The 21,021-nt window shown below is 33.2% G+C and overlaps 1 protein-coding gene across 3 annotated transcripts in view; it reads right to left on the bottom strand.

Moving 5' to 3' along the window:
* Positions 1-21,021, bottom strand: part of CCDC102B (coiled-coil domain containing 102B) — a 772,664-nt gene that overhangs the window by 659,211 nt on the left and 92,432 nt on the right. For all 3 annotated transcript variants that reach the window (XM_056823603.1, XM_007487776.2, XM_007487774.2), the window contains 2 exons: positions 17,633-18,252; positions 14,785-14,999 (listed from right to left, as the gene is read on the bottom strand). In XM_056823603.1, the coding sequence (XP_056679581.1) occupies positions 14,785-14,999; positions 17,633-18,235 (818 nt within the window). In that variant the 5' untranslated portion in view covers positions 18,236-18,252. The remainder of the gene's footprint in view (positions 1-14,784; positions 15,000-17,632; positions 18,253-21,021) is intronic.

Raw genomic sequence — 21,021 nt, forward strand, 5'->3', positions numbered from 1 at the left:
TGTTTAATTCACTCTATATTTTATAAACCAGAGTCCATTATCAAAAAGATCTAACCCCCTCCCCTCAGTGCCACCACTCAGTGTCCAATGCCACATACCACACAGGACCTGCACCACAGGGACTCTGGGAACTGTAACCCTGGGAGAAGACACCACACTAAATCCCAGCTCTGATGCCTACTCCATCCAGGGAGAAAATACCCTGCTAACTGCCAACTCTGAAGAGAGATAGAACTTGGGGGTCTCTTATACCCTCTGGAGAATTTGCAAGGGTAAGGCTGCAGAGACAAACCACAAACAGGGTGCAAACCTCTTTGCAGCTAGCCTCAGGGATATCACCCAGAGGTCAGCTATATCACATTAAAGTCAAGGGTCAAACTCAGGACCTCGGCTCCTGAGAAGAGACAACCCTATAAAGGAAGCCTCTAAAACAAATAAAAGGCATTTAACATTAGCTATGTCTACAAATCCCACTTACTCTAAGGGTTCCCAAACAGCTCTAAAGTCCATAGTTCAATTAAAAAACAGGGATGCTTGGCAATGAAGTTTCTCAAAGGGCAGAGGTAAACTGAGGCATCCAAATTTCTCATCGACAATGTAAAAAATCTTTCCAATTTCAGGTAACCAAAATTGCCTTTTTTAATATTTATAATCTCCCCTATCCTTTATTTGGCTAATCATTCTCACTCTAGACATAGATGTAAATGACACCTCCTTCCATTTTACCTCAAATAATTGCTAGTTAGATATGTGATTTTGTGGTTTTCGTTATTTTGTTTATCAGTAAAGAAACATTTATGAAATACTATTATATGTCAGACACTGTGCTACCTTCTGGAGATAAGAGAAAGAGGAAACAAATTCTAATAGAAAAGACAACCTAAAAACAACTAGAGCTTATTCAGACTAGATAGATGTAAGGTAAATGGGAGGTAATCTCAAAGGGAAAGCATTAGCATTTCAGGGACTGGGCAAACCTTATAGAAGGTGTTTTATAGCTGAAACTTGAAGGAAAGCAGGAAATTGATATGCAAAAATAAAGAGGAAGAGCATTCCAGTCAAGGTGGAAAGCAAGTGACAATGTATAGAATTTGGAGATGGGATGTGTTTTGAAAGGTATAACAAGAAGGAGAATGTCACTGGATCACAGATCATAAAGAAGTGAGGAAAAAAGAGGAGAGGAGGGAATAAAAAAAGAGAAGAAGAATATGAAAGGGAAAATGGGATGGGAAGAGGAAGAAAAAATGAGAGAAAAGGAAAAGGGAAGGCAAAAATCAGGAAAGAAGTTAAAAGAAGAAGAAGGGAAAGGAGGGAAGAGAGGGGGAAAAGGTGGAAGGAACAAACATTTTTAATTATTTTTAAAAATTATCTATGTTCCAGTACATATACTCATTAGCCTTTCTCCATATTTTGTTCTGCACTATCCTCACCTTTCACTTCTCCCCCCAAGCTAGTTCAGTGTTTTTTACTTAATTTTTTAAACTTTTAATTTTAATTTATTATTATTATTATTATTTTATTTTTCATTTCATTTTATTATTTATTGTTTTTATTTTATTATTAATTTAATTAAATTTTTCTCAATTACATGTAGAAATGATTTTTGACAATGTTTTTTCTGACATTTTGTGATTCAGATTCACTGCCTCACTTTCCTGTACCTCTTCCCAAGTGGTGAATCCTGTGATAGGGAGAGGACATTTGCAAAAGACTGTGTAATGCAAACATTAGAGTGATTGACAGGAGCATTGACTGAGAGTCATATGGGAGCCTAAGGGTTAGGACCTGGGTAAAGATTCTTAGGTCCCAATAGTCTTGGCACTTCTCTCCTGATGACCCTGGAGTTGGAGGTTTGAAAACAGGTTTCTGGCTTTTTGATGATACCAGCTGAAGAGAGAAATCTTTTGAACTGGCTGTTGGCATCTTGAAAGAAGAAAGGATCCATTTCTCCACTGGACCTGTTTTGGACAATTTTCATCTGAAGATCCTGGTCCATTTAATTAGACTACAATTGTGAGATTTGGTTATTGGGGAAACATTGTTTTAGCTTAGATAAGATAGGTTAAGATAGATTTATAGAAATTAGTGTTTAAGATTAATTGTAATAATACTCCTAACCCCTTTTCCTTCCTCCTTTTTCCAAACAATAAATATGGATTTTTTATATGTTTCCTTCTTGTTCATTCCCCTACCAAATCCCACTATTACAATAGTTTGCTATAGATTATACCAGGGTTTTCATACAACACCTATTTCTATATTTCCCATGTCATGATTGTAGACATATATCACATATATAATTTTTAAAACTTATGAAAGAAATTATGTGAAAGATTTTGTATTTTGATATGCAATCAGATTCAGAGTTCCTTCTTTGGCTATTGATAGCATTTTTTTATTAGGGGACCTTTAGGATTATCTTGGCACCTTGTTTTAATGAAAAAGATTTGCTGCTTTAGTCTATCACAGTTGATCATTATACAATTTTTCTGTTACTGTATATACTGCTCTGCTCATTATACTTTGCATCAATTCATATAAGTCTTTCCAGGTTTTTCTTAACTCATCTTGTTTATCATTTCTTATGGCTCAATAGTTTTTTTCATTTTAACCATATACCATCCATTCCCTAATCAGTTACTAATTCTTTGCCACTTTAAAAAGAGCTGCCTAAAACATTTTTGTACAAGTAGTTCACTTTCCCCATCTCTCATTTCTTTAGGATACAAACCCAGAAGTTGTATTGCTATGTCAAAGTATACATAGTTTTATGGTCTTTTGGATGTGGTTCCATATTGTTCTCCAGAATGAGTGAATTGGTTCACAATTCTACCAAGATTATATTAGTGTCCACATTTTCCCACATGCCTCCAACATTTATCATTTTCCATTTTGATTATATTAACCATTCTGTTAGGTATAGGGTAATATCTCAGAGTTGTTTTAACTTTAATTTCTCTAATCAATAATGATTTGGAACATTTGTTCATTTTGATTTCTTCATCTGGGAACTTTCTATTCATATCCTTTGACCATTTATCAATTGAGCAATGCTTTGTGTTCTTATTAATTTGGCTCAGTTTTCTATATTTATGAGAAATGAGGTCTTTGTCAGGAGACACTTTTTCCCCAATTTTGGTGATTTTTAACATTTTTTGTATCACAAAGTCATTTTGGCAGTCAGGTATAGCCCACTGACTCCTTCCCATTTTACAAGCATAATAGAAAATATTTAGGGTTATAAAGAGAATGGATGATATTGAAATATAATTATCAACAAATTTAATGTCATAGACCCCAACTTAAGAATCCCTACTCTTCTTATCCTTGAGCTATGCTGAGCAAAATAAGTATTTTCTGCCAGTTAGAGAATAAAGGGGAGTTCATAAATATAGAGGCATCAGGGTAAGGCTCTTTACTGAGACCTTGAATCACAAACCTCCTGGTTAAATTGCTTTATGCTCCATACACAGAGGGGATTGTGCAGAAAGTTTAGCTGAATTATTGAAGTTCTCCAATGTATTTCATTAGTTCCTTTGTTTGTTTTGTTTTTACATTATGTGGTGTTTTATCTACTTATCTTGGGTATTCAAATTTAGCCATGGTATCTTTTTTCCTAATTCCTTTTTCTAGGGTTTTTAGGTTACCCAGGGAACTTCAAAGCAACTAACTCTTCCATGTTGTCAGTCAATTACTCCACTAGTATATTCTGTTAAAAGTTTTATTTTTCTTTTGAACTGTTCCATAGTTTCTTACTTTTGATCCTCAACTTCTAGGCAATCTACAAAATTCTTTTCTACTGAAAAATTTTAATTGATTTTCCTTCAAAGCATAATAGTTATTCCATTTCTTACAGAATTAAATTTTTTAATTTACTTGTTATAATATTTATAAGCTCAATGTATAACATAACCTTTCTCTCATATTATTGTTCTTTTTTTATATTCCTAATAAAGTTTCTCTGAGGCCTTTCTCATTCCAGTCCTTTCCCAGTTCCACTGTATGGTGAAATAAGTTTTCTCCTGAGGCTTCACAGCCTCAGCCACTTGTAGTTAGGGGAGATGAACAATCTGGGAACCTAGTCCCATCACTATCCAGAATACACTCCAGTGGAAGAGAACTGACTGACTCTAGGTTTCTATGATCTTTTCCCTTTAAAATGGAAGTCCTTTATTTTCTAGCCCACTATATACTTTATTACTTCTTTAGTTAGCCACATGACTGTGTATTTTTTCTTGACCATACCATTCTTTCTCTTTAAAAATAAGCTTCCCAAAAAAAGAGATATATTCTCCCCCAAATCATGTAGACATGACTAATGACAAGAGAACTAAGAACTAACTAAGGTATTTCCAAATATCTTAATAAAGAGCTTTAAAGTGGTATAAATTAATCTGAATATAAATAGAAAATAAGTTCTTATCATATACATAAAAAATGATTATTAAATGACATGTAAAGTTCATTTTTTCCTTAAAGGTAAATCTAAGTGTATTATCAACTTTATTTGCTATTGAAATAGTTCTGGGCTTTTTTGTTTGTTTTGTTTTGGTCCATATCTTAATTGCATGTATGTAATTCTCCTCAGTCAATGGAGATGATCTATTCATCAATGATTTAGTATTTATTAGAATTTACTATTGTAACCTAAGAAATTTGCCCATACTCACACAGCATCAGAGAGAAGACATTCTAAATGCAAATCGACTTCCTTCTATACTACAACAGGTTGCCTCGCCATACTCTCTATACTATATACTTCTATATACTATAGTTTCATAAACCTTAATTTATTTGTTGGTCTTTGAAAAACTATTGCTTCTTTAAACTATTCATTTCTGTTAAAATTGTTATTTGTCTTTAAGACACAAATATTTATACTGGGTTAAATCAGAGCTATTATAAAGAAATCATATAATTAATGAAAAACAAATTATGTTTAAAACATTTATTTTGTTTTGATTTGACTTGTTATTGTTTTGTTTTAGGTAGCCACTTAACCAGAGTTGTTAACACTAGTAATATTACTAAAGCAATCATTTATCAAAAAAATGCATATCTAAAGTTATACAGCAGAGGGCACTATATAAATACTTAATATTTTGTTCTAATGAAATAATTGTGTATTTCAAGAAGAGTTGCACAACTGACTCCTTCCACATAGTCTTAAATTTATAATCTGCATCAGTCTTATAGGTTTGAGTTTTGTCATCAATATCACAAAAGAATTTGCCAACAAGCTAAAAACTAGTTTATATATTTAAGAAAGATTATTTTTTAATTTGGTAAGCAAAAAATTTAACAAAACATTGGAAATTATTCTGATAAAGCTTTTCCTAGTACTAAGCAGCAGTTTTTAAGTCAATGTGTTAGAGTCTTCAGATCACAAGAGTGTAAAATATATGAAAAAATATGCTTGCAGAATTTTTGTAGCAAGATGTTATTGTTTATACATAATCGAATAGTAGCTTGTCAACTGTTGTAACCACAAAACATCTAGAAAACTAGAAATAATCAAAATATGTTCATAAAATGAAAGTTCTTTCCACAATAAGGATCCATAAAGAAACATTTCAAGTTTCTAAATGTAAAATTTCCTTTCTAAAATAATCTACCCAGGATTTTGTTGAAGGTAAAAAATCTCATTTCTCAGATCAAAATAACTATCTTAAAAGAATGCCAACATGAGGAAAAAACTAAAGGCTTAGTGCTAATATAAAGTTACTAAGAATTAAACAATTAAACAGAGGTTAAAATAAGATCCCAAAGGTCATATAATCAATCATTAATCCATCAACAAACATTTATTAAATACTACTATGAGCCAGATATTATGATAAGACATGGGGTACAACAAGAGGCAAAAGACAATCCTGACCCTAAAGAAACTAAAAATTTAATGGAACAACATGCAAACAAATATAAACAAAAGTTAACCAAGTAAAGAATAAATAATTAGTAGAGGGAAGGTACTGAAATTAGGAGGGGTTTGGGAAGGCTTCCTATACAAGTTGGGATTTTAGTTCATACTTAAAAGCATACCAAGGAGGCCAATATTTACAGATGAGGAAGGAGAGAATTATGGCCATGGAATGTAGCTAGAAAAAATGTTCATGAATACACATGGGGTGTCTTGCTGCTAGAACCCACTAAAAACCAATTTTACTGAATGGAAAGGTAAGGGGCTAGGTTATGAAAGGCTTTGAATACCAAATAAAACATTTTGCTTTTACTAGAGAAGACAATTATAAACCACTGGAGTTTATGAAGTAGGGGGTGACAAGGGTGGACCTACATTTTAGGTGTGTTTAAAGGGAGGATAGATTGGAATGCAGAGAGAATTAAAGCAAGTAGACCCAATAATGGGCAATTGCAATAGTATAGCCATGAGGTAACCTGGGTTTGCATCAAAGTCAGAGGGGGGAAAAGAAATATATTTGAATAATATTGCCAAGATAATGACTTTTAGGTCATAAGCAAAGCATGAAGGAATGGGAAGTTGATGCTGCACTGTTGAGCAATCAGAAAGGTAGCAGGGGGCCAGGGAAGGGGAGGAAGAGGGAAGGATTTAGGTGAAAGATAATGAGTTCTGTTTTGGAATTACTGCATTTAACATGCCTACCTGACATCCAATTTGAGATGTCTCCAAAGCACTTATAGATAGGTAATTGGAGGTCAACACTGAGATTGGGACAGGAAAGGCAGATTTAAGAATTACCAATGTAGAGATGGTAATTAAATTGATGGGAGCTGATAATAACACCAACAAATTTAGAGGGAAAAGAGAAGAAAGCCCAGAATGGAATCCTGAAGTATTCCTACAGTTTGATGACATAATCTGGAAGAAGTTTCAGCAAAGAAGACAAAGAAGCCATCAGTAGATAGGAGGAAAATATGGAGAGCATGGTTTTCTAAAAACCCAGAAAGAAGAGATGATCAAGGAGAAGACAGTAACAAACTGTGTTAAGGACTACAGAGAGGTCAAGGAGAATGAGGATTGAGAAAAGGCCATGGATTTAGCAACTAAGCAATCAATTACTTTACAGAGAGCAGTTGGAGAAGAAGAATAAGGTCAGAAGCTAGTCTGGAAAAGAGCAAGGGAAAGAAAGTGGAGGTATTTACTATAGGTAGCATTTTGAGGAAGATAACTATAAAGGGCAGAAGAAATGCAGAACAACAGTTACTGGGGATGGAAGGAACAAGTTAGTGTTATTTTATTTTTTCAAGAAAGGGTAAACATAAGTATGTTTGTAGGCAGTAGGAAATGAACCAGTAGAGGACATATTGAAAATAAATGGCATTCCAGAAGGAGAAAGCTGTTGCAAAGGACAGATGTAATAGGCTCACTGGAACAAGTAAAGGGTACCACGTTAGTCATAGTAATATGTCCACTTCATCATATGGATACAGATGAAAGAATAGACAGGGGTAGAAGGCACTTGAGTGATAAATGAGGAGGGAAGAGGGAGTTCACAGTGAATGTTCTTATTTTTTCAGTAAAAAGATGAGACTAGGTTCTTGGCTGAGGGAGTGGGGATGGGTGAGCCCTGTAAGGTTTGAGAGGCATAAAAATTTAGAAGAGTTGCTGTAGAGAGTGAAATGGTGAGTTGATGAGGTGGGATGGGGAATTGGTAAGAAAAGTGTAGCAAGATGGGCCATATCAGTGAGGGCTTAGTTGAAATTATGTAATATAAATTTGTAGTGGACCTAGTCACAATGATTGTGTAATTTTCTCCACCTTCAATCAGCAGCCCATATGAAGGAGTAAATGGGCAAAGATTTTATTGATACAAAGCTCAAGTTTACTTGAGCATAATCAACAGTGTGATATGGCCATTGTTTTACCCATGCAAAATTAAATGTGCATTATTTCATACATATAGTGATAAAACAAATAAGCTTGATTTTTTCTATTTTGCGCAAAATAATTAGATTCATACATTGATTTGTATATTTTTTGATATAAAGAAAAACAAAAATTTTATATGAAATTAATGTACAAGATTAGAGGTTATTGAATGGTTTTCTTTTCAAAAAAATTTTCACTTCAATAAGATATAAAGTCTTATTCTAATTACAAAGCAGTAGAAACAAATTCAGCTTTTATTGAAGAACAGAACAATAAATTACTCATGTGATCAATTAATTTTAAACCTTCAAGAGATCTTTGAGTTTACCTAATCCAAACTTCTTTAAATGATTAAACTTTGGCTCAGAGAATTAAAGTGAATGGTTAAAACAAATTCATACCTGAGCCAGGACTAGAACTCAAAACTCTTTTTTAATTCCACAATGATCTTTCCATTTGCCTAAAAATATTAAATGCTCATGTTATTAAAACATGACTAGAATGATCCTGCCTTTTCCTATGAAAGAGAGAGATGGGAAAGAATTGTTTTCTAAGTAATGGAACAGAAATAGATATTCTAAGTGAGGGGGGAAAACAAACTTTTGAAAAGATACTAGCATAAGTTATAGTTTGTTATGGAAAACTAATTCTACTTTTAAAAAGACAATAGCAAATACTTACTTCACATATGAGCTATCAGACAATAGTAACCTCCCTGAATAAATCAATCAAATGGATGCCTAAATACCTCCCTATCTGTGCTTCCTGGAAAGATTGGAAGCAGACAGATGAAGATTTGTTAGGTACTGTATGCACCCAAACCCCACTGCTTTTCCAGTTCCTCATCTTAGGTGGTCCTATTGCAGCTTATCAGGAATTCATAAATGTGTTTCTATGTAAAGGTTATGGGTAGCTGCTTATTATTGGTGATATTATATAAGCAATATGAAAAAACCGCATTTCCTAGATGAGGGACAGAATTTCTATAAATTTTCCAAGTTGTGATCTTTGTCAGATTTGGGACTGGTTTCTGAGTCCTAGTTCTAGGCTCTTTTGCCTATGCTAGACTAGTCATGGCAACAGATGTTTGTGGAAAATTAAAAGGGAATGTTCCCCAAAGCTGACAGCAACAAAAATTGTATTCAGGATTGCTCAAGACAAGCCACCCACTTACTAAGGTTTCAAGAGGAAGAATTTAAAAGATTAGGAAGATTTATAGTCCTAACACATACTATATCCTTGGGAAACATTCCTTTGTGATGGGAGGAAAAAAGGCTTTGTAATTGTCTCATGTGGATTGCAGCTTAATGTTGATTCATGGGCACACAAGCCTTGAGTCATAATACCCATAGGACAGTTTTCTAAATAGAATAAAGAAGAAAACAAATTCTGAATCATAGCCTGTTCCTTCTTCTACCTATGTTACATTTATTGGTGCTATTCTAGAGAAGATTTTACTTTCTGTAGTTAATTTTTGGTGAGAGATGTCCATGCTTTTGGAAAATTTAAGTATACACTTAGAACAAGCTTTTTAGAAAAAATAGTTTAAATCTAGGAAAGAACATTAGAAACCTCCTCCTTCAAGTGTCCTCTATGCTAACACTAACCTTAGAGTGACCACATTCTACTCTTGGCTATATGACTGCCAATTGGATATATTAAATAGGCATCTCAAATTCAAAATCCCACATATCCAATGTGATGCCCAAATTGGCCGATTTTATGTTCACAGCATCTCTTTCATTATTTCTCACTACTCACATGGCCTCTGCCCTAGTCCGTCCCTTCTTCACCCCTCACTTGGACATCACAGAAGTTATATAGTCTTCCCATCCACAATGTTTCAGTATTCTAATCCAGCACCTATACTGTTACTAAGTCATATTAAAAGCAGATATCTGACAATATCATTTCCCTCTTCAAAATACCTCAGTAGTTCCCTATTGCTTCTAGGTCTAGTATTAATATTTTATTTGGCACTTAAGTTCTTACCAAATAAGCTCCAGTATATATTTTCAGGTTTATTATATATTGCTCTCCACCTATTTTATAATCTAGCCAAGTGGGAATGTTTGCTATTACCCATGACACATGATATTCTTTCTTCCATCGCCATAACTTCTTCTAAGCTAGCTTCCATTCTTGGAAATTATACCCTTTTCACCTCTCCCTCATGGAATTCCTATATTCCTTCAAAGGTGAACTCAAATATGACTTTCTATGAGGCCTTTTCCAAACTCATCTATTGCTCATACTTCTTCCCCAAATTTGCCTTCTACATTTTACATGTAAATATGTGTGTGTGTGTGTGTGCTGTTTTTTCACCCTACAGAATATTACCTCCTATATGGCAGGGCCTGTTTCAATTTTGTCTTCATATGCACAATGTATAGAACATAGGAAGCACTTAATAAATGCTTATTGATTGATTTTTTGATATATCCCAGATGTGACTGTTGGAGGAGAGAACCACAGTTTGACTTTCACAAACATGAAATTTCAAAAGTTTCAAAAAAGAGTAGTTATAATATAATGGTCAAATATTCTGCTAGGAACTGGCTCAAAGAATGAGAGCTCTCAAGCATGAAATCATAAAGAAAAAAACACAGAAATTGTTTCTATGAGGAAGAAAATAAAAATAACTGTTTAAAGAGAATGAAATGGCTATACAGAAGACAGATGGAAAGGCTTACATGTTCAGAATATGTGAAAAACAGCATGTAAAGATGATAAAAAATACAGAAGAGCATGATTCTGTTTCTTTTAAATAGTGTCAGGAGTATTACAACCTATAGGAATTTTAAAAAATTAAGCTGTAAAGGCAAGAAAAGGATTTAAGAGTGAAACAATGGTAAGTCAGAAGGGCAGATTTCTCCAATTATATATTTATTTTGTTTACTCTCTCCCAAGGAGAATGAATGAACTTTGCTTTGGGAAGGATAACAAAAGTAGTCAAAGAATAAAGAATTAAAAAAGGAAATTAAGTGGAGCAAATGGTAAGAGTGCACTTGATTGTTGCTTATAGCATCTAGTTAAATCACTTCAAGTGTAGTAAAGTGGTAAATATGAGGACCTGCTTCTGTCATTGTGCAATCTTTGGCAAGTCACTTAATTTTCCTGGAGCTATGTCATCACCTGTAAATGGAAGAGAAATTGTGACTAGAAAGCCTCTGAGGTTCCTTCAAGTTCAAGATTTAAGGTCTTATGAACTATATCTTGGGGAAATGAAAGAGCTATTAAAAGAGATTGTTGAATTGGCAATTTTTTCATTTATGAAAGATCACTGAGATTACAAAAGATACATAAAACTTCTAGAAGGAGAAATATCCAAATTATAAAAAGATAAAATTTTTGTAGTGCTATAAAAGTTAATCCAATGAGCTTGACTTCATTACTGGCAAAATTCTAGAACACATTATTGAAGGGATGTTTTTCTGGAGCCCTGAAAGATGAAGCTCTGATGATTAAAACATATTGTGGACTTCTAGAAAAGATCTAGTTATTTATTACCCATTTATGTTTATCCTTTATTGAAAGGGTCACTAATGTGAAAAATCAATTGGAATGCTGTAGATAAAATTTGCCTTAGTAGCAAAGGAGTTAACAAAAATTTTAATACTATTCTTAAAGAAAAGATAGTTACCAAACTAATATATAAAAATGGAAAATAATAAATGTTAAAGGGAATATGGCAAAATTGGGACACTAATATACTTTTGGTGGAACTATGAACTGATACAACCATTCTAGGTAGCAATTTGGAACCATACCCAAAAGGCCATCAAACTATGCATGCTCTATGATCCACCACTATCACTGCTAGGTCTATTTCTCAAAGAGGTTAAAGATAAGAGGGGGAAAGCTACCTGTACAAAAATCATTATAGGAGCTCTTCTCATGGTGACAAAAAATTAGAAACTGAAGGTATGTCCAATAATTGGGGTATAGCTAAAAAAGTTGTGATGTATTCTTATAAGGGAAAAATATTGTGTCATAAAAAATGACAAACAAAATAACACAAAAATAGAAAGACGTAAAGTAATGCAAAGTGAAGTAAACAGAACCAGGAGAATGTTGTATACAGTAAAAACAATAATGTATGATGATCAACTGAGAATGACTTAACGACTATCAAGAAAGCTAACTCAGCAACTCATGACCAAAATGGTTATTCACCAAAACAGAAGGAACAGAGTGAATCTGAATGAAAACTGAAATATTCCATTTTTACTTTATTTTCTGCATTGATTTTTGTCTAGTGTGAGCAATGTGTGTTTTCTTTTATAACATGATGAATGTGAAAATATGTACTATATGACAATATATGTGCAACCTGTATCATATTTCTTGCCTTTGGATTGGGAGGGAAAGAGAGACCATGGATTATAAAATATCAAAAACAGATATTAAGAAATTACATTGACATGTCTGGAAAAAGATTGGATCAAGAAAGACAGGTTTGAGAGCAATTATCATAAAGATGGTAAATGACATGCCCACATCAAAGAAGGCATTATGCTCTTTGAGCAAACCATGAAATGTGCAAATATCAAAACATTTCCAACCCACATATTCATATTCCCTATTTTGGAATAGTTGAACAAATTCTAGTATGTGATTATTATGGAATGCAATTGTGCCATAAGAAATGATAAACAAAATGATCACAGAAACAACCTGGAATGACTTCTATGAAGTAATGCAAAGTGCAGTGAGCAGAATCAGGAGAATGTCACACATAGTAACAGTTATACTGGACAGTGATCAATGGTAAATGACTTAACTCTTATCAGCAATACAAGGATCCAAAACAACTGCAAGGATTCATAGAAATATGTATTGCATGAAAACACATATATACCCTATATCAAATTACCTTCCATTTTGGGAAGGGAAAAAGTATAGAAAGGAGGGAGAGATTATGGATCATAAAATGTCATAAAAGTATTATTAAAGATTGTATTGAAAAGTAAAAATTAATTATTAAAAATAAAAGATAAATGATACATGGGCTTGCATGTTGGGGTGGATTCTAGAAATAAATGAATGAACACAAATTATTTTGATTTTGTCATTTTATCCATCAGCAATCCCCAGAACACAGCCTGGAAGGAACATAATAGGTTCTTTTAAATGTGTTTTGGTTTATAGATTAGGGAAAGAAACTGAAAAATATATTTGGTCAGGACCAATAACAAAAAAAAAAAGAATCTGGTTTGTAGAGAACAGGAAAATTATTGCTTTTTTAAAAGCTATTTATAAAGTTGCATGTAAGCACTTGTTAATCCAGTCTATCTAGGCCAAGACAAATTGAAAACCACTTTTTGCTAGTATATTAATTTGGTTCTAGCATTGAGTAGTCCTCTACTTTGTAATTTTCCAAATATAGAACTAATAGTTGAATTAATTCATAACCTGAGAGACAGGAACATCAAAAGACTTTTAGGGCAAAATACTTTCAATTTTCAAATAGATACCAAAATTAATTAATTTTGGTCAGATTTTTTCCGAGTTAAATCATATTAATGATTTGTTAGTACTAACCCTGGAGTGTATCAAATCAACTAACATTATATATATATGTGTGTGTGTATATATGCATATGTATATATGTACTACATATGTGTATATATGTATATATGTATATATCTATATATGGAGAGAGACAGATAGAAAGAGAAAGAGAGAGAGAAATATTCCTACTAAATTCCATTTTGATGTAGAGACAACTAAGTGTGATTAATAAGAAAAATTGAGCTTAAATCTTGCTACAGACACACAATTATTGCCTATATGAAGATAAGTGAATCATTTTATCTGTCTCAATTTCCTTATCTGTGAAATGGAGCTAATAACAGTTGCTATGAGGATGGGTCAAATGAGATCTTATAAGTTAAGTACTTTTCAAACTTTAAAGTGCTACATAAATTTTAGTCACTAATATTTAGGGTTACTTCAGTCATGGTATGTTTTTTAGTGAAAAGCCTAGCATAGTCACCTCAAAGTCAGGAAGACCTAGCGCATAATGACTGTGGGCTCTTGGACAAATCATTCCAATTCTCAATGCATAGGTAATCTTCTAAGACTATGATTTACAATGAACATACCAAAATGAATTGACATGGGAACTTCATCACCAGGAGTTCCTTATTTGTTTAAAATCACAGATGTAGTTTTTTTTTAAAAAGTCATTTCATTAGCATTTAGTTTCTCCTTAGGAACAGAGTTGTGGTTCCCCTAAAATCACATTTAATCATTCTTTGAATTTACCAACTTAATTTCTAGGAACACTGGGAGAATTACAAAAGGCACCAGTCAGATTTGAAGATTAAGTGCTTTATATGGAAAGTCTATTCAGATTGCTCACAATCTCAGGGAGTGGGGAGGAGAAGAAAAGAGCAAGGGAGGGAGAGAATTTGGAACTGAATGTAAATAATTCTTTTTCATATAAAATAAAATATTTAAAATTGTTTATGAAATTAAAGCAAACATCTCAAAATTACCTCTCCTCCCCTCCAGAAAAGCAGATGCTTGAGGAAAATCTGACAAAGCACCCATAAAAACTGATTTACTAATGATGTTTTTCCAAAATAAAATACTCAATGATTATATATTTGACAAATCATGGAATATTATAATTATAATTACTGACACATATACTATTTTAAAGAACTTTACATGCATTATATTATTTCATCTTCACAAAAATTTTATAATAGGTAGTATTATTCCCATTTTACAAATTGGAAATTGAACCTCAGAGAAGCAAAGTGACTTACTCATGGATCAGAGCCAGTAATTTTGACTCCAAGACATTCTTTCCACTGATTACAAAGATGATGGTGAACACATATTTTCTTATAACATGTATCTATAACTTTTTTTTAGTGGTTTAAAGCTATGATTAGTTGAAAGACACTGTGATTTGTACTTACTCTCTTTCCTTCCATAAAGTTTTCTGAGACTCATCCAAATCAAACTTCAGGGTTGAAATCTGGGTTAATTCCTTCCCCAAAGATTGTGCTACATTATCCAGCCTCGGTGTAGGCTTTGTCACACAGGTGCCAGAAATACCTTTTATGAAGAAGTCAGGGCACTGTAAATCCAAATCCTGGTTGAATTTTACTGTGTTGGCAACCATTTCTATTTCCTAGAGAAAAATATAAAAGCACATATTAATCCAAAGCAAAACAAATGTACTCAGTGATTTAATGCCTAATTTTACACTTGTCTCAAGAGAAATGTAGGAAAGTAATTGAGGAACATTTTCCTTATTTAGAATATTCAAAATAATGTTATTATCTTCTCAATATACAAAGTTTTTGTTTTGTTTTGTTGGGTCTTGTGTTTATACTTCTCCATAGCTGAAGGCAACTCCAAGTATGATAAATCACTTCACCAATGGAAATTGGCAATTCTTTGGCGACATACCACTGGTATTAACCTCAAGTCGAAATGAGAGCCACTAAACTATACATAAGGATTCATGTGGGAACATAATTATATATATATATATATACATATATATATTATCCATCTTCTATTGAATTTTTACTTATTTTTAAAAAATATTCCCAATGACATTTTAATCTGATTTAGCCTCATGTCCAGACCATGTGTTTAGCACTTTTGACCTGTTGTCTGCAATCTAGAGGAAGTGAGGATATCTATAAGTCAGATTTGTAAGGGAGGAAAGATGAGCAAGAATAGGAGTAATAGCCTAAGAAAACATTGAAAAGTGGAGAGATTTGTGATTAAAATAAGGAGGAAGGTTTTGAAGGAACAGGTAGAAATAGATAGAGAAATTTCAAAGTTCTTGATTAGGGAAGTAAATACCTGTGGGTAATGGTGACATCTGGGTATAACCATTCTTATATATCATTAAGGAGAAGTGAGGGTCATGGGAGTTGAGGAGGCTGATGAATTAGGAGGTCTGGGTATTTGAGGAAACATGAACATATTAAAGTCCCCATCTCTGTCTGTCCAGGGGAGAACCATAATTAGTGTAACTTATTCATCTTATGTTGTAATGGCAACCAAAGCTAGTTATACCAGTTTTATATGTAACATTTAAATGAACACTTGTTGTGAATTTGCACTGAGAAAAGGGAATCTGTTAGTAACTGCATTCATCATTTTATATACATCACAAGATCAGAATAAATCAATATACTAGATCTCATTTTAAAAGTAGAATGTACAGGCAGTAACACTTAATTTTATTCTCTCTTTTCTTCATTAGAAAAAATATGTGCTTTCCACTCTGTGCAATAGTTGTCAAATAACAAATGGGATGTGTGTAATGCACCAAGCAAATAGTAAGCAGAGACAAACCAGGCATGGCTCTTTTCATTTTGTTCAGAGCTGGCAGAAGAGGTTACTCTAAATCAGAACAGCTGCTTGAGGCTTTTTTTACATTTGATGATGATTCATTTCCTCTAACTCCTGAAGAAATTTCAGTCTTAGATACATCCTGAATTTATTTATACTTAAATATATTTTATTTATATTGTAAGTGATTTGAGTCAATACCCCTCTCCTCTGCCACATTCCTACATATGATTTCTTATGTATCCTATTAACAAATTAGTAAATGTTAAGTTAATTAAGATCTCATAATTAATTATATCAATGTACCCTTTCCTCCACTCGTTTATTTCATCATTATCTATTAAATATCTCATCATTAGTGGAATCTCATTGTCACAAGGAAATACAGAATTCCATAATTTAAAAGACCGTAAGTTGCAGTCTACTATAACCCATATTTGAGAAAAGAATGTCTTTGCTATAAGACCCCCAGTGAGATCTCATATTCTACACCTCTGGAAACAGTTCATTTTATTTTTGTACAGTGGCAATTATTTATATCCTTTTCCTCTTACTTCAAGCTTAATATGCCTCCGTATAACTTCTACCCATTTCTCCTACTTTTATATTCTTGGGCAAAAAAAAAAAAGAAAAAAGTCTAGTTTGTCAAACACTTTAAAACTACTATCATTGTCCCCACTCTAGAGTATTCTCTTTTCTAAGCTAAACATTTCCATTTCCAACTAATCATCATATCCCACAATTTAACCCTCCCCCCATCATTTTACTCTTCTCTGAGCATTCCCACTCATCAGTGTCACTCTAGGATGTAATGAATTAGAGCACATTTTCAGCACTTTAAAGAATCCCACACTTTATGAACTAGAGTGTTGTAGAACTATAGAGTTGTTGTAGAGTATTATAAAGTAATGTAGAACTAAAAATTTGATTACAAACAGAAGTAATTCTGATCCTAATGACATTAGATTCATACACAGATACACACACATACTTTCCATGTTATACCTATCATCTTTAATTTTCCTAAAGTCCCATGGGTAAAACTTAAAGTTTAGGGCTGTAATTGTAATTTTTTTACATGACAAAATGCCTTTTTAGATAGAGGATCAAACAGAAATTGAAGAAAGTAACATACCGTGATGACTTAATGAAGCAAACTTCAGTTACTTCTGGCCTTCTTCCAAAGGCTATTCTGAACACTGTTTGTACAGTTTTCCTTGACCAAATGCCACTCCAGGGAAATGGAAGGGGGCAATATAGGACTAAAAAGTATTTTTGTACTTTTTTGTTTCATGGGCCATTCCTTTATGGTATTTTTATTAGCCTAATTGAAAATGTCTATGTAGCTTTTTTAACACAACAAAAACTAAATGAAGTTTAAACATTTTAAAAAGAAAAAAATTGAAAAATATCATTGGAAAATGAGATTATCCAAGGACATTTGCTCCTTACCTTCTTGTTTATATTTTCTTTAATAGAAACGTATGTTTTCCCCAAATTGACCTTATTAGGATCATATTCCTGAGAAGCCATTGGAAATTGCGCATCCTGTGAACAGGAAACTTCAAGAAGACTAGGTTTCTCCTTCCAGATGTTTTTAGTATCCAATGTCTCCTTTTCATTTTGTGAACTTTGTTTCTTTTTGAGGGCACTTAATTCTTTCATTGTCATCTCTAACCTTATTCTGAGCTGCCTTCCTTCTTCTCTGGCTTTATTCCTTTCTATTCGGACTTTACTCCATTTCTCTCTCCAATTGGCAGTGCAGTCTGACCACCAGCGCATGGTTTTTTCCATCTGGGCAGCTCTGGCTTTGACTTCTTCAAGTTCTCGAACTCGGAGCTCTTCACAGATATCCCAGTCATTGCCCCTATAGGAGTGAGCATAGAAGTTCTGGGCACCATGTGAATGTAGGCCTTGGGGTGGAAAATAAGAATTACAGGGTTCATGAAGTGATAAGGCAGGTACTGCTGGTTCACAAGGTGATCTCAGGGGAGATTGCTGGAGCTTGAAAATTTGTGTTTCTTCAATTAACTTGTGAATGGAATCTAAATTCATGCTTCACAGCTTAATGTCTTTAAAAGAGAGAATAACATTAGTATGCATTTAGTCTAATGATGAGGATATACAGATTTATTTGGCAAATAATAAAATGTAATAATATCTTATATAAGGAAGGTTGAATTTTTTATTTCACTAGGCAAAATAAGATGATGCAGATTTTCTGAATTTAATATTTATATTCCCTTCAAAGAAATTCATCTAAATTACACATATTTAAAAATCAAATATGAAATGAAGGAGAGCTCTCTTAATTGTTAGGGTACACAACTAGTTCAGGATTCCCCAAACTAGAATGTGATTTGCTCTCTTCTCTTCCCTTTAGTTCTAAATTGAAGGACCAAATTCAAGTCTCTCTGCTCTGTAAAGGAAACTTTTTCCCTTATTGCTGCCCAGGTGATCTTTTCCACTATGACAATAATGTACTACTTATGAACCCTGTCATTCATTTTGTACTTATTCATTAGAACTTGAAATGTCGTTTATTCTTTTACTATATTTTTAGTAAGTACTGACAGTTTTTGAAAGAAGGCTAACCAATACAAAACACACACACACACACACACACACACACACACACACTAAGGAAGAAATTAAAAAGAACGTCAAAATCCCTTTAAAAAACAATCATTTGATTTGCCAGTGCATTGAAGAGACATGGAAGCTAAAGGAATCATCAATTTAAAGTAGAATCATAGAATCATAGAATTAGATTTAGGAAGAACTTTGGAGATTATCCAGTCCAAACTTTTTATTTACAGATTAGGAAACTGAGACTTATAGAGACCAAATGGCTGAGCCAAGGTTAAATGGGTAGTAATTTCATCCTAGGTCCATTGATGCCAAACATAGCTAGCACTCTTTCCATTAAACCACACAGCCTTGAATATTAATTGTTTTTTTTTAATATAAAAAAGGATGAAAGCAGAAAGTTATCAGTATCATCTCACAAAAGAGAAATTAAAAAAACATAAGGCAAAGTGAGGCAGCAGAAAGTGTAGCAAGAGATCTAACTAAATTAAATGAACCCAAAAATAATGATTAAATTACAAAGTGGACAATAAGGAAGTAAAAAATGGAATAAATTTATTTCCAATTCTGTTGTGACCTACTCTCAGCCCTGATGACAGTGGAAATACTGTATTTATACAGACACTTAGAATTTGACGTGCTATAGAAGGGTTTTTAAATGGCATTTAGAAAGATGAATGTCTATAATGTTCCCTCAACAGTTCCCCCTATAAACTCTACTTGAAAATTCCTTTTGATGAGAAATGTATAAGTCTATTCAATTTGGTAGCAGTTCAAAGTGTTAGGAAGATTTTCCGTCTCTTAAAGTATAAATTCCCTCCTTTGTTCCCAATTCAGTATTAATATGTTCACTTTCATTCCTTTTTTTTTCAAGTTGGGACATTTGGCCTCTTCTATGTTAATGAAACTTCTCCCATTTCCCCTTATCCTTAAGATATCTGATCTTAGACAATCGCCTCTGCAAGTGATTTTAGTTACCCAGGATGTAATTTATGGAGAAAATATGACTTTGACTCAGTAAGGTTAGCTAAGTATTCTATTTCTCTTTGTTTGAGTTGGAGTTTAAAGGTAGGATGATATAAAGGATTGACCATTTGGAGTCAGGGGTCTCAAGTTCAAATTCTATATATGCACATGGAATTTGTTTAAAAAGATGTTTCTTGATGATTAGTGATCTTTCAGTTACTCAAGTGAAATACTTTACATTTATTTTAGCTAAATATTCTTTTTTTTTAAACCCTTACCTTCCATCTTAGAGTCAATACTGTGTATTGGCTCCAAGTCAGAAGAGTGGTAAGGGCTAGGCAATGGGGGTCAAGTGACTTGCCCAGGGTCACACAGCTAGGAAGTGTCTGAGGCCAGATTTTAACCTAGGGCCTCCCGTCTCTAGGCCTGGCTCTCAATCCACTGAGCTGCCCCCTCAGCTAAATATTCTAACAAGATATTTTAAAATCTTAAATCTGTCTTCCCATCAATTAACTAGTTAACTAGGATTACCTTAAAATTCAAAGAATATTATCTTCAAAACATTGGTAACAATGCGAAGTAGAACAGGTTCAAACTGAGCACATATCTCTGGAGTACACCACTAAAGGCAAACTACCAGGTTAATATTGTACCATTGACTGTTCTTTGAGTTTGACTACATAAAGTAATGTAATTTCAGAACCTATTGAGCTATATTTAATCCCATGACATTACATTGCCCATTTCTTTTTGGTTTTCTACTTGGCTAAATTTTCCTTGATGTTTCATTTTTTAGAGGTGATCCTGAAATCTCAAAGCTAGGTCAAAGAAACACAAGCTCTAGGAGATCTTACTTTGATAAATAACCCTATTATATAGGTCCATAGGCAGACTATATTTCATACAAGGGCAAGATTAGTCACATTAAAAAAGATAGAAAAATGGATAGATGGATAAACGATAGATGAACAGACAGATAGATAGATATGAAAGGGGTATAAATTATATATATATATATATATATATATATATATAGAGAGAGAGAGAGAGAGAGAGAGAGAGAGAGATTATATAGATTTGTAGTAGCTCCTGTGTTTTGTTTTAATTTCATATCATAGTCTGGAAACTGAGAATCATTTATCCACTTGATTTTTCCCCTGTGGATAGTTAGCTAGAACTTACTTTTAAAAGATCATTGATTTCATTTAGAAGAGTCTACAGTTCTCCAGGAAATGGAGAAATCAGCAAAATATGATCTGCAACCAGAAACATCTGGAGAAACTGTC

This window comes from Monodelphis domestica, chromosome 3 (assembly GCF_027887165.1).
Source record: "Monodelphis domestica isolate mMonDom1 chromosome 3, mMonDom1.pri, whole genome shotgun sequence".
Lineage (NCBI taxonomy): Eukaryota > Metazoa > Chordata > Mammalia > Didelphimorphia > Didelphidae > Monodelphis > Monodelphis domestica.